The 17,559-nt window shown below is 46.2% G+C and overlaps 1 protein-coding gene across 4 annotated transcripts in view; it reads right to left on the bottom strand.

The window, feature by feature from the left end:
• Mcc (MCC regulator of WNT signaling pathway) overlaps positions 1–17,559 on the bottom strand; it is a 214,794-nt gene that overhangs the window by 26,089 nt on the left and 171,146 nt on the right. For all 4 annotated transcript variants that reach the window (XM_055622793.1, XM_055622797.1, XM_055622796.1 and 1 more), the window contains exons 7-11: positions 15,552–15,698; positions 14,428–14,517; positions 13,199–13,347; positions 7,888–8,028; positions 3,328–3,431 (exon numbers count right to left, since the gene is read on the bottom strand). In XM_055622793.1, the coding sequence (XP_055478768.1) occupies positions 3,328–3,431; positions 7,888–8,028; positions 13,199–13,347; positions 14,428–14,517; positions 15,552–15,698 (631 nt within the window). The remainder of the gene's footprint in view (positions 1–3,327; positions 3,432–7,887; positions 8,029–13,198; positions 13,348–14,427; positions 14,518–15,551; positions 15,699–17,559) is intronic.

The following is a 17,559-nucleotide window of genomic DNA, read 5'->3' on the forward strand; positions in this document are numbered from 1 at the left end:
TGTGTGTGTGTGTGTGTGTGTGTGTGTGTGTGTGTGTTGGTATGTGCCCTTAATTCCAGATCTAGGGAGGCAGAGGTAGGCAGATCTATGTGAGTTTGAGGCCAGTCTGGTCTACAGAGCAAGTTTCAGGACAGACAGGGCTACACACAGAAAAACCCTGTCTCAAAAAAAAAAAAAAAAAAAAAAAAAAAAAAGAGTGGTTCTTAAGGTTGGTAGAGAAATGAGGCAGAGTTAAGAGGGTCTTGGTCTTTACAAGATGGCAACTGCCAAACACAAAACTGCAAACAAAGCTACAATGGTGGGCCCATGTCATTGTCCACTTGCCACACCCAAGGAAGTTCTAACGGGGAGTGATGTCTAATTTCGATCCGGAACTTTGCATGACAATAATGCCTGGTTCATCTGTTACTTGTAATAGGGAAGATTATGCATATGCATGGGACATCTATGTGCTTCCCCTCAACTTTACTGTGAATCAAAAACTACTTGTGAGGTCTGGATAAGAATGACCCCCATAGGTACATGTATTTGAGTGCTTAGTCACCAGGGAGTACCTTATTTAAAAGGATTAGAAGGATTCAGAGGTTGGTTTTATTGGAATAGGTTTGGCCTTGTTGGAGGAAATGTGTTACTGGAGTAGGCCCACGTTGGGTCTACTTTCCCCCAACCTACCCCTCGCCCCTTCTCTGTTTCTATAGTTCACAGACATATCCTGTGGTTCGGGATATATCTCTCAGGAGCTCCTTCAGTACCATGCATGCCACCATGCTCCTCCCACGATGATAATGGCCTAAACTTCTAAAACTCTAAGATTGCCCCCAATTAAATGTTTTTTTTTTTTTTTTCATAAGCGTTGCCTTGGTTATAGTGTCTCTTCACAGCAATAAAACAGTGACTAAGACAGTACTCTAAAGAGTATAGTCTTGGTATTCAAAAGGCCTGCCATCCCGTACAACACAGATGTATATTTTTCTTGTGAAACTTTGAATAGTGAATTTTAAAAACTTAACTGTGGTTGGGCCATACTCAGCTTCTACACCCTTCGTGCCCATTGCCGAGACCCAAAGACACTCCTCTGGTTTCCCGAGGTTCAATTTGAAAACCACTGGGATAAACCCTTCTTCTCAAATGAACATAATGAGTGCTCTGAACTCAATAATAAGCAGACAATGACAGTAACTGACACTGTGAGTAAACATCACAGGCTAGCTCTTGCTTATACAGACTGCGGGCAGAGTGACAGAGCAACTGCCACTGTCAGCAGGTATGAAAATGAGGGCAAGGCCTGGCACTTTGGAGAGTAGGGAAAACACTCTTTGGCGTGGTGTGGTTCCCGTTTTGAAAACACATCCCTCAAACTGATTTTCTTTTTTTCTGCTAGGAGTTTACATGCGCTCCCCCAGTTGACTACTCTGTATTCGTTCTAAAGCAGGCATGCTATCATCCCATAAATGCATGCAGGAGTTACCTGGGGTGAGGGAGACATGGACTACGGTTGCAAACATTTTAAATGCTGACTTGTTTAAGCCATTTCAGTTCATACCAAGTAATTGCACCATGTCGGCACCAACCTAATAAAGATGCTTTCTGCTCGTGGAACAGGTGAAGGCATCATCTTGTGATACAAACTAAAACATGATTGATTTTTTTCCTCCTTTAATTGATGGTTTTCTTAATACATATATTAAGAAAAAAAATCTGACAGCAGGCCAAGATCATTTTAGAATCTGCTTCATATAAAGAGTCGAGTTTTATGGTTCAGTTAAAAGACCCTGAAAAACGAGGTTTCTAATGGAAGTGTTGGCAGAGTTTCTGCTTCTGGGCTGGGCTGGGATGGGCTGGGAATATTATTAGCCAAAATGAGCCTGGGGTGGGGAAGGGACCAGAGGGTGGGGTGGAGGAATGAAGGGTGGCCACCTATACCAAGGATAACTGTTCCCTTGTTAGAGACCCTGAGTATAAGAATGGAAAAGTAATGCTCAGGTTCTTACTTTGTCCTCAGGCTTGATTCCCACTCCTCAAGAGTATCAAAATCAAAGAAGGAAAACCCCGAGCGTCCTTACAAAGGTGGCAACAGGAGGTGGCGGCGGGGATGGAGGGTTAACTCAGAAAACGCCTGAGGTAGCCTCGGTGGTGTTGTGTCAGGCCAGTTCGAAGCACATAGGCATTGAAGACTGTCCCATCTATTCCCTTCCCCCTGCTCCCTGCCCCCAGTTTACAGCTCCAAGCAACTTCTTGACAGCCTGGTGGCCATATATATATACCTGGCCTGCCCAAACTGCCCACTGTGGAAGGTTTGGGAAGCACCTGCTTTCATGGACTTGCCGTTCTTTCTCCCAAAAGGCTGTTTCTTCAAAGCACAGGTGAGCTTGTGGCCAGGGCATGCTAAGGATATGGCAAGCTCAAGCCCATGTTTTCCTTCCTCTGCAGCACTATGCTGTGGTCCTCTCATACCAGGGCAAGCTTGGAAGCCATCGTCATTGGCTGACTTTTAATGATGTTGTGAAGAAGCCCACGTGTTCTCTCTGCTTACACAGGACTGCAAGGCAGAAGTGGGGAAGCAGTGTGGTGCAGTAGTCTCAACCTCTGGGTCAAGGTTTGGTGGTTTCATATCAGATATCCTGCCTATCAGATACTTACATTATGGTTCATAACAGTAGCAAAATTACACTTCTGAAGTAGCAACGAAAGTCGTTTGTTGGGTGAGAGTCACCGGGACCTGAGGAACTATATCAACGTGCTGTAGCATTCGGAAGGTTGAGAACCACTGCTGTAGAGTCTGAGGCACAAATCAGGCCAGTGGGGCACCCGAACACTGGGGTTGAGTAAAGGACAGGATGGCAGACAGGTGGAAAGGTCATCAGACATGTGCTACCCCAGCTCGGGAAAAAATTTCAAGACCAGGCGCGAAGCTACCGCTCTCCTCGTGAGACAGATGGAGGAGGGAGGAATCTAGGCTTCAGGAACAAGGATAGCCCTGAAAGCAACAAGCTCATAACGGGCCGCAGGGGCAGCCAAGGGACCTTCCAGAGGCCGCATCAGAATGTAGGTCCCTTAACAGCACTGGGAGCCCCACTCCCTCTGCTCCAACTGTCAGCCCTGGAGAGCTCACATCCTAAGAGTGCTTGTTTGTTTTAACTTGTCTGCGATCCTGTTTCCACTCCAGTTCTTGCTTCAGTCAATGTAAACAATTTACCCACTCACTCATGAGTGAAAATGGAAGGCACAGTTGACAAGCAGATTTTGTGTTTCTGGGGGATGAGTCAGTGCCAGCAGCAGTGGAGACAAGATGGGAAGTAGCACAGAGGGAACTCAGGGGACACTCACCAGGGGAGGAGCCCACGCCGGCTGCCCGGAATTGCCCCAGGATGAGGCTCTGCTCGCTCTCAGCCAGTGCCAGCAGGAGTTCATAGGCTTCTATGCACTGCTCACTGCAAGGGAAACACAGCATGCCATCAGCTCTGGCGGGGATGGTGGCCATCTTCATTACCAGGGCCATGTCAGTTCAGTGCATGCTTCAGCCTTCCCACCCTCAAGGGGAAGAATGTTCCATGGAGAAGTGCTCCCTGGACAGACTAGTGGCTTTCTGTTATGTTGCCCTCCTTAAAAAAAATAAATAAATAAACAGAAAAAAAAAAAAAAAACAAAGTTCTAGAAAAACACACAAGAAGCAGTGACAGACAGAAGGGCAAACTGGTTGTCCTTTTGATGACCAGTCAAAAGAGACATGTGACACACTTAGGGTAAGCGGCCCACAGTAGCTCCTACTGAGCCCGCATCCCAATATGCACACCCTTCCGCTGTCCCCTTGACTCTATCAGCTTTGTCTCTGCAACGAATGGAAATGATGGTATGCCACTTCCAACATGATGCTCTTAAGACACCATGATTTCCGTCCTGACCATCTTCCCACCTACTTTTCTCAGGTCATCTTCTCCGAGAATACCAGGGGCCCTCTCTTGAGCAGCCTCAGGAAGAGTTCTTCTCCTAGGTGGAGAAGAACTAAGGACTTCTAGCCGTCAGCCAGGGAGAAACTGAGGCCCCTAGACAGACAGAGCCTGCATGGAAGGAGGCACTAGTGCCCCAGCCAGACTTTCAGAAATCATAGCCCTAGTTGACACCCAATCTTTAGAACTGCCTAAGAGACTAAAGGCTTGGCACAAGTAGCCAAATCACTCACAGTTTCCTGACTCTCATACTGGCCATGTCACACCGATAGCTATTAAAACTCCCCTTAAGGAGACAATCATCTTGACACACATGTGAACTGTATAGCTATATGTGGCTATTTCAAGTCAAATCAAATGGAACCTCCTGTTCTCCTGTGCGATGGCCGTATTTCACATGTGTGGTCATCACATGGCTGCCAGTAACCACGGTGAGGAGCACAGAGAGAACACAATTCTATCACCACAGGAAGTGCGGACACACGTTCCTCAAAAAATGCTGTTGGGTTTCACATAAGAGCCTGAGCTTTGACATCCAAAAGAAGGAAAAAGCCCTTCTTCTTCTTCTTGGCCATTGTCCACTGAGCATACAAGGTGGGTCCAAGAACAGCCTCTTCTTGAGGCATGACAGGCCACATTTAGGGGGCTAAGGCAGGAGGATCACAAGTCTGAGGCCAGCTTGGACTACATAGCAAGATACTGTCACACACACACACACACACACACACACACACACACACACACTCCCTTCCCAGTGGTCTTCAATACATACAGACCCATATCTGACATCTATGTGGTTAGGACAAGAGGCTGAAGCAGCAAGATTTTCTTTGTAAGCAAATTCCTGATGAGTTTCTCCAAGCTTAACAAGGGAAATGTTGCTTTAATTGACATTTGGCTGAGAAGCCATCTGTTTTTGATTGTTTTTGTGTTCATCACCCTTCCCCAAGAGTTAAGAAAAGAGCCAGATCACTAGCTTCAGTGCTGGCAGCTCCTTGCCAAGCCAGGCAAGCAGGAGGTGTCAGGCTGGCTCGTCCTTCGGAATGTGCTCATGTGCAGCCCTCTGAGACCAAAGGCGGAGAGCGGTCCATGTGAAACGCTGCTGCTGCAGAGTTCTTGGTTTGCTTAGGAACCTGAAAACCAGTCATACTGAAAAAGAGCTTGCTTTGGTCTCCTTAAGTAGGCAGATCTGACTTTTGAAGCAACAACAGTTTCTTGAGATGATGCAGAACATTGTGTAAGATGCTAAGTGAGATAGGATTGTCTACTCCGAGTGAGGCCTTGGCAACAGGCTTAAGGGGTACTGCTAACATCCCTCTGAAGATGGCAACAGTTTCACAACTTTAAAAAGGGATGGATTTAAAAATGATAAACTGAGCCAGTGGGTATAGGCACTTGCTACCAAGCCTGAGATTTTTTGATCTGGGGACCCACACAGTGGAACCAACTTCTGAAAATTGTCCTTTGACTTCCACCTCTGTGCCATGGTGCAAAACCCATTACCCGAATAAAAAAATACATAAATAAATGTAATTAAAAAATTAAAAACAAGCAAACAAAAACATAATACCAAAACTGGTGAGAAATAAAAAAGTACTGCGTATACATAAATGAATTAATCGCAATCTTTTAAACTAGCTTTCTTTCTTGCTTGCTTGCTTTGCTTTGCTTTGCTTTTGTTTTGTTTTGTTTTTAAAGACAGGGTTTCTCTGTGTAGTCCTTTTGGTCCTGGAACTCATGCTATAAACTCATGGAGATCCACCTGCTTCTAAGTGCTGGGATTAAAGGTGGGTGCCACCATACCTTTAATAAACTCATTTATTTTAAATGGAAACCAACTGGTGGCACATCTAAAGAGCTAGGAGGATACTCATATCTTCTGGGACCCATAATTCTTGTTTCAGGAAGTTTATCCCAAGGAAAATATTAAAAATGAAGATATTAACTGAATTAGGCAACTTACTGTTGAATTAATTTAATGTACAGTGTCTTCAAAAGTCTTTTAGAAAAAACTATGCCAGGCATGTGTAAGATCTGCATAGATTCAAGCCAGACAGGCTTTCAGCACTGACAGCAGAAGTGAACATGGGCTCCTATCCCTCACAAAGAAGCTGTCTGCAACTGATCCCCGCTGGCAAAGGGAACATCATTTCCTCCAGTGGAGGGTCACTGTGTAGATAAGCTACACCCCAGGGCAGGCCCCACACCCAGGAGTACTTGATAGCACAAAAGGAACTCTCTGGCTTTTTTGTATGTGCATTTTCTGTTTCATTTTGTTTTGTTTATTCATTGTTCTCTCTTATTGGTCTTCTGCTTAACCGTTTTGGTTTTCTTTTTTTTTTTTTTTGTGGATTGTGCTTTTGCTTTTGTTTTTTCAGTTTTGGGGTTGGGGAAAAGAGAGATAAAGAACAGAACATTGGATGGTTAGGTCGGTGGAAGGATCTGAGAGGAGTTTGGGGGAACATGATAAGAATATACTATATGAAAAATGTTTTTACATTTAAATGATAAGTTGAAACAATAAAAACAGGCAGGGAGTGGTGGCACATGCCTTTAATCCCAGCAAATGAGGGGCAGAGGCAGGTGGAGTTCTGAGAGTTTGAGGCCAGCCTGGTCTACAGAGTGAGTTCCAGGACAGCCAGGGCTGTTACACAGAAAAACCTTGTCTGGAACACAAATAAATAAATAGACAAGAACTATGGCAGGCTTGGAGCACAGCTCAGTGGGAGAGCACTTGCCCAGCTTGTGCAAGTCCCTGGGTTCACTCTCTAAAACTGAAAGCAAAGAAAATCTGAAACAAGGGCTGGAGAGATGGCTCAGAGGTTGCGAGCACTGGTTGCTCTTCTAGAGGTCCTGAGTTCATATTCCCAGCAACCACATGGTGGCTCATAACCATCTGTAACGAGACCTGGCGCCCCCTTCTGGCGTGCAGGTGTACATGCAGACAGAACACTATAATAAATACATAAATCTTTTTTAAAAAAGAAAATCTATAACAAACAATAAATACAAGGCACCTCTTTTTACAATGCAAAATATATGATTCTGAATAAAGAACAGAAGGAACAAATGAAAATAGAACACAGAAGCTGAACATTTTAACGGTGATTTCTTTTCACACTGTGTGTGTGTGCGCATGTGCATGCGCACGTGTGTGTGTGGTGGGGTAGACACTGACGTACACATGTGGAGGTCAGAGGACAGTTTGCAAGAGTGGGTTCTTGCCTTCTACTGTGTGGACCCAAGGCTGGAACTCAGGTCATCAGGTTTGGTGGCAAGTGCCTTTCCCCTCTAAGCGATCTCCTTGGCCCCCACACACTGATATTTTGAGTGGTATTACCCAAATGATTTCATCTTCAGTCTGAATTGGACGGCAGAAACAATCCAAACGCTATTGCCACATTGGCCATCTGGTTTTCCTAACCGCTGAGGGGCACTAACTGGCTTTCAGTATGAGCCACACTAATGCCTGCAGGTTCAAGCCCCTAGTTACGTCTTTAAAAAACTTGCTTCCTACGTGTATGTTAAGACCTGCTCCAGACCAGTATGTAACAAAGCAGCTGCAGAGGACACTGAGATGGGGCCAGCGAGATGTTCAGTCGGGAAAGGCACATTGGCTAAGACTGACAACCTGGACTCGAAATCCGGAGCCCACATGGTGGAAAGAAAGGACAATTCCCATGTCGTCTTCTGACTTCAGTACGCGCACTGTGGCACGCGTGCGCCCACGCCTGCCTGTATGCACCCAGTAAACGAATAAGATTTTATAATTTTAATTATAGTAATTTTATCAACAACACCAATGTATTCTATAGGCATACATTCACATAAAATATAACTTTATTAATAATATTAATTAATTGTAAGTGAATCTATTAACGGAGAGGTGCTAAACAATTAAAAGAACAGCCGGGTGTCTTCCCTTCTCCGGCTTTCCTACCTGTACTGCAGGGCCAGCCTCAGCGCCGTGGCGTTAGATTCGTATTTCCCCACCAGCATGCTCATCCTCTCGGCATTGCTCTTACATTCCTCCAGGGTGATGGTGAGGAGATCATTTTGGGATTTGAGGTGTTCGATACGACTACAAAGAAAGAAACACCGACTTCACACACTAGGACCGTGATCTGATATTTTGCTTGTCTCACTTACTCGTAGACCAGATGGTCACAGTAAGATAACGTGGCAGGGGAGACTCCGCAGAAAAAGGGCTTGCCGTGCAAGCGTGAGGACCTGTGTATAGACCCTCGCACAGGCATGGTGGCGTGCATCTGTACGTCCCTGTGGTGTGGTGTGGTGTGGTGTGGCTTGGCAGGCAGAGTCAGGCAGCTTCCCGGAGATGGCCGGCCAGCCAGCCTAGCCGAACGCTGAGCTCAGGGTTTGCTGACAGGCCCCATCTCAAAAAGTAAGGTGAAGAGCAATAGAGGAAGGCACCTAATGTCAACTTCTGGCTTCTATATATATGCATGGTGAGTGCATACATGAAAATACACATATGGCACAGAGCAACATACACACACAGATGCATACGTGTAACACGCGGTGGATACAGGAGGCTGGAGACACAGCTCAGTCCAGTAAAATGCTTGTGGCAAAAGCGTGAGGCTCCGAGTTCCATCCCCTGCACCTACTTAAAAGCCAGGCAAACTGGCACTGTCTGCAACCCAGCACTGGGGAGGCGAAGAAAGGGGGATCAGTGGGGGTGCTCACCAGACAGCCTAGCCAAATTGGCGGGCTCCCAGATTCCGGTAAGAGACCCTGCCTCATGAAAAGAAGGTTGAGAGTGACTGAGAAAGGCACTTGGTGTTTTTTTTCTTCCACACGTACACAAATGTGCATGAAGTTGTAGATAAAACACACACACACACCAGATGATATGGCACTGTTGGGCTTTTTAGCAAGTGTAAATGATACAAAATAGCTCAAAATGAAATAAGCATTAAAATCAACGTGAGTCAAAAATAAAAACTAGGGGCTGAGTGTGGTGGTACACATCTTTAATCCCAGCACTCAGGAGGCAGGTGGATCTCTTTAAGTTTGAGCCATGGCTATGTAGAGAGAGCCTGACTCAAAAAACAAAAGACAACAACCACAAAGACGTAGACTCTGGCACCCAGCTCCAGCTACACTTCACCCAACCTGTGTGCTTGCACTATGTGAGGCCACGGGTCTACAGCTAAGGAAAGCAACAGCTACTAACTTCGCAGAGTAACTCCAACTATGATGCAATAAGCCACATTGCATGGGGCAGTAACCACACCACGATCAAAACAGCTGCTGTTCACTGGGCCTTTGCTGCGTCATCCTCCCAGCAGCCTGCCCAATCAGGTGTGATCATCTCCGTTACGCAGATGAAAAGATGCATGCAGATGCGAAAAGGTCAAGTTCCTTTACCTGGACCTTAACCAGGCTGCTCAGCACAGACCCTTTGCTCTTAACCATGCACCACAGAGCACTAGCAAAAAGTGATTTGGTGAGCTGTAGGGAAAATGCCATCACGTTGTCCCTAAGTGGGAAATGGACCGGGGGTGTGTAATCACGTCCAAAGTGCCTTTTAGGCCGGGTGTCCAGCAACACCAGTGACTGGTACAACCAGAACTGTATAGTCAAAGCAAGGAGTTAGAGGAAGAGCCAGAAAACAAATATAGATCCTTTCGCTTCTCCATTTTCTAGGACTACAGAGTATACTCTTTCAGTCTTCAGAGGGAAGCCTTCAAGAGACTCGCAACTCACTCCTGAGGGTGACGGGTTATGAAAGCCACCGGCCTTGAGCATAAATCTTAGGGCAGAATGGAACTGCTTGTATGGGACATATCTGCTGGGAGAGCAGTGGAGACTCCTATGGGTCGCAGGAGTCTGGTTTTGTTCATTTTGGCTTCTTTCAATAGTCCCCACTCTCTCGTTTATAATTTCAATGTAGCAGTCCCCAGAAATTAGAAGCCATCTTTCCTCTTACTGACCTCCAGGTGGCTGCCTCTAAACCATCCCAGCCTGAAACACCTTCCTTGGTCAGGTCAGGACACCCTGCTGCTCTTCTTCTGAATGTAAAGGCTGTGAAGGTTGGTGTTTTCTAGGGGCTCAGGCCTGTGACTCCAAGACGCATTTCTGTTTCCATGACTTCCCATTTCTTCTAGCGCACACCTCCTCCGGAGTGTCAGGCCTACACATCAGCTGCCTCTCACCATTTCCGTTTGGGGGTGGAGGTGGGCCACACACTGCCTCCAATTTAAGACGGAAGGGGAGCTCCATTTTCTTCAAGCTGCTCTCCTTTGCCTGCCCCATAGTAGCAGTCACCACTGCATTCACCTAACTAACATGGCAGCATCCCTGAGAGCTTTTCCTTCTTACAGCCAGAGCTAACATGGCTGAGGCCTACCATATTCTGAATCCATTATATGCTGTGGCTACTGGCCCATCACCGACATCTCTCCGCTCCCACTCTTTCTAGTTTTTGCCTCTAAGCACCAGAAGGCAGAACAGGTTTTGTTCTTCCATTTAAAACGCCTTCTAACTATATTTAGGCTAAAGAGTAAAATCTGCTGTGGAATCTGAATCTGCACCCTTGCCAGCCACTGCCTGGTGGTCCCCCTGCTTCCTGTACCTCCAGGGCCTCTCCCCACCTCCTTCCCGCTGGCCTTTGCATGGCCTCTCCTTCACACCACTTTGGTCCAGCAGGGAGGTTAAGCCTCTTCCAACCTTATCATGGTTGTTCCTTTTTCCTTAAAACCTCATGATAAATCCTCATTAGAGATACCTGGACCACTTATCAAGGAACAACTCTCAGGCAAGGGATACAGCTCAGGGGGAAAATGGTTGGATGGCATGTCCAAGATCCTCACCTTAACTTCTAGCACCAAAATGACAATAACAAATAAGTGACCCTGGATTCTTTCAGGGTCCTGATTTCTCTTTCTTTATTTATTCCTTCCTTCCTTTTTTTTTTGGAGGGGTGGGTGTTTTGGTTTTTAAGACAGGGTTTCTCTGTGTATCCTTGGCTGTCCTAGAGCTCGCTCTGTAGATCTGGATGGCCTTGAACTCACAAAAGTAGACCTGCCTCTGCCTCCTGACTGCTGGGATTAAAAGCGTACACCACCTGGCTCTGATTACTCTTTCTTGATGTTTCCTCTACTGTGTTTCATCTTTATTTTCTAACAGAATATAAGCTCCATCAGATCAGATGCCTTCTCTGTTTTGATTTGTTTTCATGCCAAATACTCTAGCACACAGTAGGTACTTAACACATATGTGCAACATGAGTAAGTACAGTTTTGTGTACGTATGTTCCCCTACTTCAAGGAAACCTGAGTCAAAGACTAGCCATTTTTTTAAAAAGAGTAAAAGTTCTTTCATGTTAAGACAACCAAGTAACAATCGTTAGGACAGTATTTCTAAGAAGTCTCAGGTTCTGGCTGCAGCTATAATCACAGGACAACAGGGTGAGGGCAAAGGGTAGGGTCTGGAATTCTGCCTCTGTTCATTGCTGCTTTGGACTTCATCTCTTTGCTTTCAACTTCAAAGCCTTTGCTTTCTCATTTGAAGAGTGAGACTAGCCTTATCCTCATAAGCTGACTATTACGACATTTTCTTTGAGTATCCACTGTGCGCTGCTAAACATATAACCTGAGCTCCAAGTACTAAATAGTACCATGTCTTTGTTCTCTCCTGGGTGCATATAACTGAGAAGAAAGGTGCCTCCCTGATTTTGGCAACAAAGCAGACCTCTGAATTCCCCAGGAAGAGATCTTCAGCTAAAATGAGGGTCCCCTGAAGACATGTGGCTTCCTTCATGTGAAGGATGTGAAAAAAGGCACATCTGATTCAGGTCTAAGCCTTCCCAAACCAGTGGAGAAAAGTGCTTCTGCTTTGTTGCTATGAGGTAATCATCAGGATTGGCACTGTAAAGGACTTTGGATTTAATAAGGAAACCATTTAATTTCAAGATTAAACCATTTAAATTCAAAACCATTTAAATTTAAACCATTTAAATTCAAAAATTACTTAGATGGGCCTGGAGAGATGGCTCAGCAGTTAAAGGCACATATTGTTTTTGCAGAGTATCCAAGTTCGCTTCCTAGCACCTATGTTGGGCAGCTTGCAACCTCTTATAACTCCAGCTTCAGGGATATCTGATGCCTCTGGCCTCCACAGGTACTTGGTACTCATGTGCTCAGACCCACACAGACATAGACACAGTATATAAATTTAAAACAATAATCTTTAGAATGACCTAGATCGCCACAATTCCTTTGTTCTCAAGAACTAAACAGCTTCATATCAGGGAGGAGTAACATGCTACTTTGATTTATTCAATTTTGCCACACACAAGAGGAATGGAATTAAGCGATGGCAGACAGGAATCTGTGCCTGCATTCCTTCTTGATGAACTCATGAGCCTTCCAAGCTCTTCCAGTGCTCTCACTAAAGACTAAGGCAAGGCAGCCACACCACTCTGGGAAACGGTTCAAGCAGCCATCCTGCTAGCATGGAAGAGAGGCTGAGTCAGGGTGCTCAGCAGGTTTGGCTCTTAGTTTTGAAGCAGCTCCCTCATCGCTGAGATTGCACTTGAGCTTGCCTTTGCCAAGGGGCAGGAGTGCATTTTCCAGCTGTCTCTAGCAAGAGAACCGGGAAGCATTTATAAACCTGGTGAACTCCTCCAGTGAGGACAGGATGTGGGGACTCAGGCTTGTGCACATGAGCAGAGAGCATAAAGAAAACCAGACAACTCCCAGAAAGAGCAGAGAAATAGACCAGCATGTGGGGCCAATGCCAAGAACGGCTCCGGCACACTGCCTTTGCTACTTCTGGCACACACAAGCAGCCCCAGACACTGACTCAACATTCCAGGACTTCCCGCTGGGACTCTCTGCTGCACAGTCCCTCACACTTGGCAGGCATTGTGACCTACTTGACATTCTCTGTGGATCACTCCCAGGACTCGCTATGCACTTTGAAAGGTCCAGCGTGAAAGGAGAAGGCAGAGGCGCTGTTCATAAATGATCAAGGATTTAGAACGGTATCAGCAGAGTCAGAATGCACACGTGCAACTTTCCTAACCGAGAGGCCCCGTGTGACTGTCCGTCTCAGCCCTGTGAAGTTGACCTTGTCAGCCGCAAGCACTTCTCCATCTCGATCACAGCAGCTGGCAACCTCGCCCTGCGTCACAATTCACAGGCCAATTGGGTGAACCTTTAGAAAGAGAGAGGGAAGCAGCGCCCACCCCATCCCACCGTGAAATATGTCAGGTTGTTCTTTACCTATTCAATCGTTCTGTTTCCACTTCAAACTCTCTTATCTTGCTCTCGGAGATGGCAGAGCCGTGTGAGTAGAGCGTCTGGAAAATTTCCTGGATATTGGAGCAGTCCTGAAGGGAGTGGGCCAGGTGTTCGGCCACACTGCTGGAAACCTGCACAAAGGAACACAGTTCCCTCCAGAGAGGCCGATCCAGGGACGCTGCTCCCCAGGTACACTTGGCACATCCCACGCTCTAAAGCCAAGATTCCTTAAGCATTTGGCACCAGGAGACAGTTACCCTTCTGAGTCTCAGTTGGCCTAATTCTAGCATTAAAAAGTGACTGTTGTATGAGCCACAATCAGCTCCCAACTGCACTTCCTGAATAGGTAATGCTGGGAAACAGGAAGCAGAAGGTCACTTCTCCCAGAGTCCCGCACATTCTGCACTTTAATTACAGTCTAGAATTCTTTCCCCTATTTTGACCTCCTGACACTCTATAGTCATAGTCTTTGCTGACTGTTGTCCCCTTTCTCCTCACAGTTTGGGTTTGGCACAGAGTCTGAATTCATGTGGTTTTTACTCTGTGTAAAGCTTCAAATTCAGAGATTAAAGTGAGTTTTGGGGTTGTTTTTTGGGCTCCCTCCTCTTGCCCTAGGTTCAGACAGCTAGCTCTCCCAACTTCATGCCTAATCATAAAACACACACCTTAAAGAACTGAACGTGTTCCATTGTCACCTCGCTAGCCATCTGTCTTACTCCCTTGAGGTTATAGGTGCTAGCTATGAAGTCTTTGATACTGAACAGGCAGGTCCTTGTCCTGTCCATTTTCTGCTCACTTTGGGCCCCACTTCAAAGACAGCGTTCCCACTCCCTGGACAGTGTGTTCCCCTTCAAGATGGACGTGCAAAGACAGAGTCCTTCTGGAATTTTGTAACTCCCTAGGTTTCCGTGGAGCACAGTGATATAAAGCAGATACTTCAAGACATCCACTGGCACCACCAGTAACTAAACAAATGTTATTTCATTTTTGGAAGAGTTCAAGTGTGGGAGGGGGCTGGAGGTGAGATATCTACCTTAAAAGCTGAAGTAGCAATCCACCATTTAGAGACTTTATACATTTTACTTTTCCTCTGTGGGATGAAACCATTATGACTTACTACTCAAATAACTGACAGATTTCTATCCTCTAGGAGCCATGGTCTGGGCGGCTGTATTGGGTTCTTTCTTTTCTTACCCCTCAACGACACTCACCCCAATGCTGCTGATTTCAGAGCCCAGGACTGGCCTGTCAGATGATGATGATTCGGATCTTGTCTTTGATAGCTTCACTCTCTCAGCAATCTGAAAAAAACAAAACAAAAAACAAAAAATCAAAAAGTCCAGACCCCCCCACACACATAGACTGAGCCACAATTACACAATTTTTAGCCCTGTAAACTATAGCGATTCATTAAAACACTTCAAAAAAAAATCCACTGATTCAATCCTGCTGCCTTACACTTAAAACGGGGCTTCTCAACCTTAGCATATCTGGGGCTGGACAGCTCGGTAGCTGGGGTAGAGAAAGTGGCTCTGCCGACTGGGCTATTCTGCAGCGCCTCTGGCTTCTAGCCACAAGATGCCAGCAGCACTCCAGTGGTAACCATTCAAAATGTTCCTTAGGGGATGGAGATCACTTGTGGTGAAGAAACAATGGCTTCACCTAACCTACTAAACTTGAAGGCTGAGAAACAGCTTTATTGTGGAGACTATTAACTCGGCCAGGCAGGAAACACCTGCTATTTGTACCACGTGACTTGTTTTTTTAAAAGAGAATGTACAAAAGCAGTGGGTATTGAGAACAAGAGGGAACGATGTATTTCTTTTCTTTTCTTTCTTTTTTTTTGTGTGACAGTGTCTATGTATTCCTGGATGATCTGGAAATCACAGGAACCCTCCAGCCTCTCCCTCCTAGCTGGAATTACAGGCATGCACCTCCACACTCAGCACTATGATGCATTTCTTTTTGCTGGCACAGCTGTCATTCTTCTGAGGGGGATATCATTGCTTCATCACTCAGGGTCCCCTAAGGGCTGATAGTTCCTTGAAAGCAAGTACCCATCTACTGTGAGGTTGCGCTTGACAAAACTCTCCGCAATGGCTTGTCAGCTGTGACATTTTCCAGCAGTCTGATTAATGAGATCTGGTATACAGGTTGCAACCGAGAGAGACTTAAACCTATTAGTGGGTTATCTCTCCCCGCAGCTCGGCTTGTGAGAGCTGACACTCAGTCCCAGGGGACGCCGCAAGGGGCTGTGCACTGGTATGCCTGCACAATGGTGGGCTCAGCCACAGCTGGGGTTCTCAGATGAGAAGTGTTCATCGCGGGAGCTCACCTTGGCAATGGGGATGTCATTGCTGCTACTGCTGGTGCTTAGCTCTCCGGTGCTGGGGTTAATCTGGCGATTGGCAGAGGTGAGGCGACCAGGGCTGGAAGGTCCAGTGGCCTGCACACTCTGCAGTCGAGTCTGGAGCTCCCGGACCTAAAACCATAATCCCTTTAGACAGAGTTGGTGGTTTCCCAGGTTAAAGAGCAAAAGAACCAGGCAGCCGGTGGCAAAGTTTTCAACTGTGACACTCAGCTGGCCAGGTCCACGGAAGCCATCGTGTCCTTAGGGGCAGTCACTGCTGCCAGCCACCTGTTATCTACAAGCAGGAAGAAGAATCTACAAACTAAGCACCGGAAGGGCCTGACACAGGTGGGAGGTGGGCCATTAAGGAAAGCCTGTCTTATATTTATCTGAACGCTATACCAGAAAAGCACAGGATGCCACAGTGGGCGCTGCAGAGAAGGATGTGGTCTCTAGTCTTAGGAAACTCAGGACCTGCACAGGGATAGAGAACAAGAGTCCCAACACACACACACACACACACACACACACACACACACACACACACACACGCCAGAAACAACAGTAGCAGAACTTGGGAGGACTGTACCTCCATCTGAAGCTACCTCTAGAGAACGGAAGAAGGTGTGTGAGAGGAGAGCTGGGTTCCATAGGAGAGCATGACAGGGTGGGCCTGGCAGAGGCCTGGCTGAGGCAGGGTGGGCTTGGACATAGAACTGCATGCACAGTTCTGTCTGGAGGATATGCAGTACTGGAGGAACTGAGTTATCAGAGACAGAGGCTTGGGGAGAGAGATGAGGTCAGGATGGAGTGATGGTGAAGGTGCCAGGAGCCTTCCTCCAGGAAACCAAGGCTAGGAGCATCACTGCTACAGTAGGGAGGAACACCAAGTTAGCCAAGGCATGAAAACACAAAAACAAACAAAACAAAACAAAACAAAACAAGGCCCTGTGAATAAGTTTAAGACACAAAAATTGGGCTGGAGAAATAGCTCAGTGGTTATGAGCACTGGCTGCTCTTCCAGGAGACCAGAGTTCGATTTGAAGCACCTACATGGAAGCTCACACCATGTTTACCCATAGTCCCAGGGGACCAGATGCTCTATTCTAGCTTTCACAGGCACCAAGCATACAAATGCTGCGCAGATATGCATTCATGCAAAACACTAACACCATAAAATTTTAAAAAATAAAATAAAATATGATACATTAACACTGCAATGAAAGTATCTAAGTCTCACTTACCTGTGGTTATTGCTCTGTGACCACCAAGGGGAGAAACATCCCAGAAGGTGGGGACAGTTGCTACTGTTCTGATAACCATAGGCATACTTTAATCATCAGAGTACAAGGACTATTATCAAACTTGCTACATAGCCAAGGTGACCTTGAACTTCTGGTGCTCCTGTAACCTCTTGAGTGCGAGAATTACAGGCAAATATTACCAAGCCTGGTTTGATATAACTTTGATTGGCTACAGCATGAGAAAGTTCTCATGAATGAAGCACTAGACTCAGGCAGCTTGGACTGAGTCCAGAAAGGCACACATGGACACTTAGATCTAGACTTTCTAAATGTTATGGTATACCAGATTCCCCCTTACAGGGCTACTGGGAAACTGAGGTGGCAGAGCCCCACCCCAGTGGTTCGGATTTATCAGGGATACACGAAGCCAGGAATCTGTAAATTTAATGAGCTCCACAAAGATGTGAATGCTGAATGTCAGGGAACCATACCTTGAGTGGCTCACCCAAGGCTACAAAGCATTATGATATCAAAGACAGGCAAAGCAGGGCCAAGCCTCTATGCCAACTCTTGCTGCCACAGCCCTTCCAGGCAAAGGCAGAGAGCAGACACACAGTAAACCCCCCCCCCCCCCGAGCTTCTAGAAAGCTTTCATATTAAATGTCTGGGCTATCTCTACCCTGCTATCTTGGGAACCAAAAGTAATTGAAATTTCAATAATTCATCAACATATTATAAGCCAAAATAGG

Source organism: Psammomys obesus, unplaced genomic scaffold (genome assembly GCF_907164565.1).
Source record: "Psammomys obesus unplaced genomic scaffold, mPsaObe1.curated_primary_1811, whole genome shotgun sequence".
In the NCBI taxonomy this organism is placed as follows: Eukaryota; Metazoa; Chordata; class Mammalia; order Rodentia; family Muridae; genus Psammomys; species Psammomys obesus.